General features: G+C 46.3%; 1 protein-coding gene across 4 annotated transcripts in view; it reads left to right on the top strand.

Moving 5' to 3' along the window:
• Positions 1–8,943, top strand: part of mre11a (MRE11 homolog A, double strand break repair nuclease) — a 20,522-nt gene extending 11,579 nt beyond the window's left edge. For all 4 annotated transcript variants that reach the window (XM_031791181.1, XM_031791179.1, XM_031791180.1 and 1 more), the window contains 8 exons: positions 5,090–5,260; positions 5,804–5,863; positions 5,940–6,117; positions 6,253–6,339; positions 6,448–6,512; positions 7,771–7,856; positions 8,269–8,359; positions 8,434–8,943. In XM_031791181.1, the coding sequence (XP_031647041.1) occupies positions 5,090–5,260; positions 5,804–5,863; positions 5,940–6,117; positions 6,253–6,339; positions 6,448–6,512; positions 7,771–7,856; positions 8,269–8,359; positions 8,434–8,481 (786 nt within the window). In that variant the 3' untranslated portion in view covers positions 8,482–8,943. The remainder of the gene's footprint in view (positions 1–5,089; positions 5,261–5,803; positions 5,864–5,939; positions 6,118–6,252; positions 6,340–6,447; positions 6,513–7,770; positions 7,857–8,268; positions 8,360–8,433) is intronic.

The raw sequence follows: 8,943 nt of genomic DNA on the forward strand, positions 1-8,943 counted from the left end.
AGAACAGCTCAAATAAGCAAAGATCAAATCAAATCAAGTCAAATTTATTTATATAGCCCTTCGTACATCAGCTGATATCCCAAAGTGCTGTACAGAAACCCAGCCTAAAACCCCAAACAGCAAGCAATGCAGGTGTAGAAGCACGGTGGCTAGGAAAAACTCCCTAGAAAGGCCAATACCTAGGAAGAAACCTAGAGAGGAACCAGGCTATGTGGGGTGGCCAGTCCTCTTCTGGCTGTGCCGGGTGGAGATTATAACAGAACATGGTCAAGATGTTCAATGTTCATAAATGACCAGCATGGTCGAATAATAATAAGGCAGAACAGTTGAAACTAGAGCAGCAGCACAGTCAGGTGGAAGTTGAAACTGGAGCAGCAGCATGGCCAGGTAGACTGGGGACAGCAAGGAGTCATCATGTCAGGTAGTCCTGGGGCATGGTCCTAGGGCTCAGGTCAGTTGAAACTGGAACAGCAGCATGGCCAGGTGGACTGGGGACAGCAAGGAGTCATCATGTCAGGTAGTCCTGGGGCATGGTCCTAGGGCTCAGGTCCTCCGAGAGAGAGAAAGAAAGAGAGAAGGAGAGAATTAGAGAACGCACACTTAGATTCACACAGGACACCGAATAGGACAGGAGAAGTACTCCAGATATAACAAACTGACCCCAGCCCCCCGACACATAAACTACTGCAGCATAAATACTGGAGGCTGAGACAGGAGGGGTCAGGAGACACTGTGGCCCCATCCGAGGATGGGGCCACGAAGATAAATGATAAATGACAGTCCATAAATGACAGATAAATGACAGTCCATCATTACTTTAATACATGAAGATCAGACAATATGGAACATTTCGATAACTTTTATTGTGCAGTCGCAAAAACCATTAAGCGCTATGATGAAACTGTCTCTCATGAGGACCACCATAGGAAAGAAAGACCCAGTTACCTCTGCTGCAGAGGATACGTTCATTAGAGTTAACTGTCTCTCATGAGGACCGCCATAGGAAAGAAAGACCCAGTTACCTCTGCTGCAGAGGATACGTTCATTAGAGTTAACTGTCTCTCATGAGGACCGCCACAGGAAAGGAATACCCAGAGTTCCCTCTGCTGCAGAGGATACGTTCATTAGAGTTAACTGTCTCTCATGAGGACCGCCATAGGAAAGAAAGACCCAGTTACCTCTGCTGCAGAGGATACGTTCATTTACCAGCCTCAGATTGCAGCTCAAATAAATGTAAAACTAACAGACATCTCAACATCAACTGTTCAGAGGAGACTGTGTGAATCGGGCCTTTATGGTTGAATTGCTGCAAAGAAACCACTACTAAAGGACACCATTAAGAAGAAGAGACTTGCTTGGGCCAAGAAACATGAGCAATGGATATTAGACTGGTGGAAATCTGTCCTTTGGTCTGATGAGTCCAAATTTGAGATTTTTAGTTCCAACCACCGTGTCTTTGTGAGACTCAGAGTAAATGAACGGAAGATCTCCACATGTGTGGTTCCCACCGTGAAGCATGGAGGAGGTGTGATGGTGTGGGGATGCTATGCTGGCGACACTGTCTGTGATTTATTTAGAATTCAAGGCACACTTAACTTCTTTGGGACTGGAGGGCAGTATTGAGTAGCTTGGATGAATACGGTGCCCAGAGTAAACTTCCTGCTACTCAGGCCCAGTTGCTAATATATGCATATTAGTAGATTTGTATAGAAAACACACTGAAGTTTCTAAAACTGTTTGACTGATGTTTGTGAGTATAACATAACTCATATGGCAGTCAAAAACCTGAGAGAAAATCCAACCAGGAAGTGGGATATCTGAGGTTGTAGTTTTCAACTCATGCCATATTGAAGATACAGTGGGATATTGGTCATATTGCACTTCCTAAGGCTTCCACTAAATATCAACGGTCTTTAGAACCTTGTTTGAAGCTTCTACTGTGAAGTGGGGGCTCATAAGGGCTGTTTGAGCCAGGTGTCTGGCAGAGTGCCATGAGCTCGTGGCACTCATTCACGTGAGAGCGAGCTCTGTTCCATTGCATTTCTCCGGTTGGAACATTATTGAAGATTTATGATAAAAACATCCTAAAGATTGATTCTATACTTCGTTTGACATGTTTCTACGAACTGTAATATAACTTTTCGTCTGAACTTTCGCATGGACTTGCCGGTGCGTCGTGATTTTGGATTATGTACTAAACGCGCGAACAAATCAAACATTTATTGTGGAACTGGGATTCCTGGGAGTGCATTCTGATGAAGATCATCAAAGTTAAGTGAGTATTTATAATGCTATTTCTGACTTCTGTTGACTGCACGATATGGCGGATATCTGTTTGGCTGTTTTGTTCTCTGAGCGCTGTACTCAGATTATTGCATGGTGTGCTTTTTCGGTAAAGCTTTTTTGAAATCTGTCTCAACTGTTGCATTAAGGAGAAGTTTATCTAAAGTTCCATGCCTAGTACTTGTATTTTCATCAACATATGATGAGTATTTCTGTAAATTGATGTGGCTCTCTGCAAAATCACCAGATGTTTTGGAACTACTGAACGTAATGCGACAATGTAAACTCAGATTTTTTTATATAAATATGAACTTTATCAAACAAAACATTTTCAAAACATTGCTGATGCCGTTCTTGCCCCGACTTCTGCTGATGCCGTTCTTGCCCCGACTTCTGCTGATGCCGTTCTTGCCCCGACTTCTGCTGATGCCGTTCTTGCCCCGACTTCTGCTGATGCCGTTCTTGCCCCGACTTCTGCTGATGCCGTTCTTGCCCCGACTTCTGCTGAGGCCGCTCTTGCCCCGACTTCTGCTGAGGCCGCTCTTGCCCCGACTCCTGCTGAAATCTGTATTTTTGGATGCCAATTTTTTTGTGTGATTTTTTTTATTTATTTAAAAAATGAAAAAATGTTTTAACACCTTTATTTAACTAGGCAAGTCAGTTAAGAACAAATTCTTATTTTCAATGACAGCCGAGGAACGGTGAGTTAACTGCCTTGTTCAGGGGCAGAACGACAGATTTTTGCCTTGTCAGCTCAGGGATTCAATCTTGCAACCTTACGGTTAACTAGTCCAACACTAACCACCTGCCTGACGAGGAGCCTGGCTGTTATGCAAATGCAGTAAGAAGCCAAGGTAAGTTGCTAGCTAGCATTAAACTTATCTTATAAAAAACAATCAGTCAATCATAGTCACTAGTTATAACTACACATTGTTGATGATATTACTAGTTTATCTAGCGTGTCCTGCGTTGCACATAATCGATGTGGTGCGCATTCACGAAAAAGGACTGTCGTTGCTCCAACATGTACCTAACCATAAACATCAATGCCTTTCCTAAAATCAATACACAGAAGTATATATTTTTAAAACTGCATATTTAGCTAAAAGAAATCCAGGTTAGCAGGCAATATTAACCAGGTGAAATTGTGTCACTTCTCTTGCGTTAATTTCACGCAGAGTCAGGGTATATGCAACAGTTTGGGCCGCCTGGCTCGTTGCGAACTAATTTGCCAGAATTTTACGTAATTATGACATAACATTGAAGGTTGTGCAACGTAACAGGAATATTTAGACTTAGGGATGCCATCCGTTAGATAATATACGGAACGGTTCCATATTTCACTGAAAGAATAAACGTTTAGTTTTTTCGAAATGCTAGTTTCCTGATTCGACCAGATTAATGACCAAAGGCTCGTATTTCTGTGTTATTATGTTATAATTAAGTCTATGATTTGATATTTGATAGAGCAGTCTGACTGAGCGGTGCTAGGCAGCAGCAGGGTCGTAAGCATTCATTTAAACAGCACTTTCGCGCGCTAATAGCGTTTCAAACGTCACTTGCTCTGAGACTTGGAGTAGTTGCTCCCCTTGCTCTGCAAGGGCCGTGGCTTTTGTGGAGCGATGGGTAACGATGCTTCGAGGGTGGCTGTTGTCGATGTGTTCCTGGTTCGAGCCCAAGTAGGGGCGAGGAGAGGGACGGAAGCTATACTGTTACACTGGCATTACTAAAGTGCCTATAAGAACATCCAATAGTCAAAGGTATACGAAATACAAATCGTATAGAGAGAAATGGTCCTATAATTCCTATAATAACTACAACCTAAAACTACTTAACTGGGAATATTGAAGACTCGTGTTAAAAGGAACCACCAGCTTTCATATGTTCTCATGTTCTGAGCAAGGAACTGAAACATTAGCTTTTTTACATAGCACATATTGCACTTTTACTTTCTTCTCCAACACTTTATTTTTGCATTATTTAAACCAAATTGAACATGTTTCATTATATATTTGAGGCTAAATTGATTTTATTGATGTATTATATTAAAATAAGTGTTCATTCAGTATTGTTGTAATTGTTATTTTTACAAATACATTTAAATAATCGGTATCAGCCTTTTTTGGTCCTCCAATAATCGATATCGGCGTTGAAAAACCATATTCGGTCGACCTCTTAAGGACAACCCAAGTGAGTGTGTGGACGTGTTTTAACGTGACTGTGGATGTGTGTTAACATGACTGTGTGTGTGGATGTGTGTTAACATGACTGTGGATGTGTGTTAACATGACTGTGGATGTGTGTTAACATGACTGTGGATGTGTGTTAACATGACTGTGTGTGTGGATGTGTGTTAACATGACTGTGTGTGTGGATGTGTGTTAACATGACTGTGTGTGTGGATGTGTGTTAACATGACTGTGGGTGTGGATGTGTGTTAACATGACTGTGGGTGTGGATGTGTGTTAACATGACTGTGGATGTGGATATGTGTTAACATGACTGTGGGTGTGGATGTGTGTTAACATGACTGTGTGTGGATGTGTGCTAACATGACTGTGTGTGTGGATGTGTGTTAACATGACTGTGTGTGTGGATGTGTGTTAACATGACTGTGTGTGTGTGTTAACATGACTGTGTGTGTGTGTGTGTGTGTTAACATGACTGTGTGTGTGTGTGTGTGTTAACATGACTGTGTGTGTGTGTGTGTGTGTGTTAACATGACTGTGTGTGTGTTAACATGACTGTGTGTGTGTGTAAACATGACTGTGTGTGTGGATGTGTGTTAACATGACTGTGTGTGTAGACAGTGCAGCTCTCCCTGCTGACGGAGCAGGGCATGGGGAAGGCGGTGCAGGAGTATGTGGACAAGGAGGAGAAGGATGCCATCGAGGAACTGATCAGATACCAGCTGGAGAAAACCCAGAGACACCTGCAGCAGAGAGGAGTACTGACAGAGGAGGAGATTGACCAGGAGGTACAGAGGATGGAGAGAGGGGGTAGACACCTCCAGCAGAGAGGAGTACTGACAGAGGAGGAGATTGACCATGAGGGGGAGAGATGGGGGTAGACACCTCCAGCAGAGTGGAGTACTGACAGAGGAGGAGATTGACCAGGAGGTACAGAGGAGGGGGTAGACACCTCCAGCAGAGTGGAGTACTGACAGAGGAGGAGATTGACCAGGAGGTACAGAGGAGGGGGTAGTAACCTCCAGCAGAGTGGAGTACTGACAGAGGAGGAGATTGACCAGGAGGTGCAGAGGAGGGGGTAGGCACCTCCAGCAGAGTGGATTACTGACAGAGGAGGAGATTGACCAGGAGGTACAGAGGAGATGGGGGGGAATGGGAGAGGCGGTAGACATCTCTAGCAGAGAGGAGTACTGACAGAGGAGGAGATTGACCATGAGGGGGAGAGATGGGGGTAGACACCTGCAGCAGAGAGGAGTACTGACAGAGGAGATTGACCAGGAGGTGGAGAGGGGAGAGATGATAGTAACCACAGCAACCTGTTCTCTCCTCAGATTCGCCGTTTCAGAGAATCTAAGAAAAACACTGCAGAGGAGGATGAAGAGGTTCAGGTGGTGAGTCAGGAACACACACACACACACACACACACCACATGTATACGTTCATACCAGTACTCTCCTCTCTGTGTAGGCCCTCAACAGAGCTAAAGCTCACCGCATAGAGCGAGGCGAAGACCTGGACCTATCAGATGAGCCTGATGTTTCCATGGATTCGGACGAGGACTCTGCCCCACCTCCCCCCACCAGGGGCAGGGGGCGGGGTGGCAGGGGAAGGGGGAGGGGCCAAACCACAGCCAGGAGAGGAAGAGGTTTGTTTCTCTCCAAGATCTATTCACTCATGAGAAAGGGTAAATTATATTTATGCATGTATATATTAACGACTGCATTTGTTTGTATGTGTGGGTGCGTTTTGTGTGTGAATGTATTTGTGCCTGTGTGTCTAGGTGCAGCAGAGCCAAAGCCAGCAGGTCGGGCCCGTTCTCAGAAGGCCTCAGTGGTCAACCCCACCCAGGGCAGAAACATCATGGATGGTGAGTGGCTGCTGTGTTTCTCAAACCTAAGTGTGTGTGTGTGTATTATTGTACTGATCTACTACTCATCTTCCATCCCTCCCTCTTTCTCCTCCCTCCATTCTGCAGCGTTCCTGGCGCCACCTCAGCGCCCATCCAGAGGGGCGGTGGCGGCTAAATCTTACACAGATGAGGTTAGTCCCTCACACTCCCATCTCTGCTTGCTTTTATAGACCTTCTTACTGGTCTTGAAGTGAATGTGTGTGTTGTACATAGATGTTCTAATGTTGGTGTCCTCACCTCCCTCTTCCTCCATCTCTCCTCCCTCTTCCTCCATCTCTCCTCCCTCTTCCTCCATCTCTCCTCCCTCTTCCTCCATCTCTCCTCCCTCTTCCTCCATCTCTCCTCCCTCTTCCTCCATCTCTCCTCCCTCTTCCTCCATCTCTCCTCCCTCTTCCTCCATCTCTCCTCCATCTTACCTCCCTCCTCCATCTCTCCTCTCTCCTCCCCCTCCATCTCACCTCCCCCTCCCTCTCAATCTCTCCTTCCCCCATCTCTCATCCCCCCTCCTCCATCTCATCTCCATCTCAATCTCTCCTCCATCTCTCCTCCATCTCACCTCCATCTCCATCTCTCCTCCATCTCTCCTTCCATCTCACCTCCATCTCAATCTCTCCTCCCTCCTCCCTCATCTCTCCTCCCTCCCCCCTCTCTCCTCCCCCCTCCCATCTCTCCTCCCTCATCTCTCCTCCCCCTCCCATCTCTCCTCCCCCTCCCATCTCTCCTTCCCCTCCCATCTCTCCTCCCACTCCCATCTCTTCTCCCATCTCTCCTCCCCCTCCCATCTCTCCTCCCCCTCCCATCTCTCCTCCCATCTCTTCTCCCCTCTCCTATCTCTCCTCCCCCCTCCCATCTCTCCTCCCTCCTTCCATCTCTCCTCCCTCCTTCCTCCCATCTCTCCTCCCTCCTTCCTCCCATCTCTCCTCCCTCCTTCCTCCCATCTCTCCTCCCTCCTTCCTCCCATCTCTCCTCCCTCCTTCCTCCCATCTCTCCTCCCTCCTTCCTCCCATCTCTCCTCCCTCCTTCCTCCCATCTCTCCTCCCCCCTCCCTCCCATCTCTCCTCCCCCCTCCCTCCCATCTCTCCTCCCTCCTTCCTCCCATCTCTCCTCCCCCTCCCTCCCTCCCATCTCTCCTCCCCCCTCCCTCCCATCTCTCCTCCCCCCTCCCTCCCATCTCTCCTCCCTCCTTCCTCCCATCTCTCCTTCCTCCCATCTCTCCTCCATCTCCATCTCTCCTCCATCTCTCCTCCTCCATCTCAATCTCTCCTTTCTTCTCCTCCCTCTTCCTCCTTCATCTCACCTCCCTCATCTCTACTCCCTCATCTTCCATCCCACCTCCCTCATCTCTCCTCCCTCATCTTCCATCTCTCCTCCCTCCTCCATCATCTCTAGATAACCATTGATGATGATGACTCTGACGATGTTTCCTTTGTGAAGCCTGCATCAAGACCAACACCTGCATCACGACCAACACAGAGGTAGGAAAGTGTGTTTTGTGTAGGATTTGGACATTGATTAGTGATCTGTTTGTAGAGGGTGTTAAAGGGGCAGTGCAGTCATAAACGTGGTTTTCTGTTTTCTATACATTTCCTTTTTAGTGTTAGAGCTGTTTGAAATGTCAGCTTATTTTGCATGGTTGGAGTTTATAGACCAATAACAGCTAGTTTTCAGGTTGCATTTCCCTCCCATTAGGCTCCTCACTCAGACCACTTCTAGCTAAATTCTTGCTTGAAATATAGCTTTTTGATAAGCTATTTTTGTTTCTTTTTTTTGGACCAGTTTAATGTAAAAGAATCACAGTAAGGCACCTAACTGTTACCCTGTAATGATTTGATAAGAGTAAAAAACAGCTGCATTGGACCACTAACGGTTCTGCGTTTTGTGTTCTAGGACGACCTCCTCTTCCTCCTCCAGTAGGCGGGGCTCCCAGAGTCAGAGCCAATCATACAGAGGAGTGACATTTGATGACGACGATGATGAGGTATTAGACCTGTGAGACGACTGAAATATGCCGGTTGTAGTGTGTGTCTGTCTAACCTCCCTTCTCTCTCTCAGGAGGACTTTGACCCGTTTAAAGGCTCCAGTAGGAGTGGCCGGCGATAGCTTTAACCCCGCCCCTTTGGACAATGTTCATGTTTCTTATTGGCTAGTGAGCTGTGAATGTATGATTAACTTACCCATAGTTCTTCACACCTGGTCCTGACGATGGACCCCTGGGCTGCCAATACACTGCCTGTTCAGAATAGAGGAAGCTTTAGCTGGCTGAACCTGTGTCTAAACTCTTATTTTTCATCCTATAGCTTGTTCTCAATCTTTTTAATTGTGAGATAATGTCGTACGGTGAGGTCCCAGCCCTATTAGGTTTCCATTCATTCTAACTTCTAGCTGGACTTTTCCATACCATCTGAAGACCTGCTTTGACTGTTGATTGGCCGTTCTGAGTTCCTAAAGCGTCATTAGTCAGTTTTGTTGAGCCCTGTTATTGGTCAGTATTGGACCCATTCAGTCACCATGGCGACCGTCTGCTTTCAGCAAATTTATTAAATACTTCCTGTTTCTATTTCA

This window comes from Oncorhynchus kisutch, linkage group LG15, assembly GCF_002021735.2.
Source record: "Oncorhynchus kisutch isolate 150728-3 linkage group LG15, Okis_V2, whole genome shotgun sequence".
Classification (NCBI taxonomy): Eukaryota; Metazoa; Chordata; class Actinopteri; order Salmoniformes; family Salmonidae; genus Oncorhynchus; species Oncorhynchus kisutch.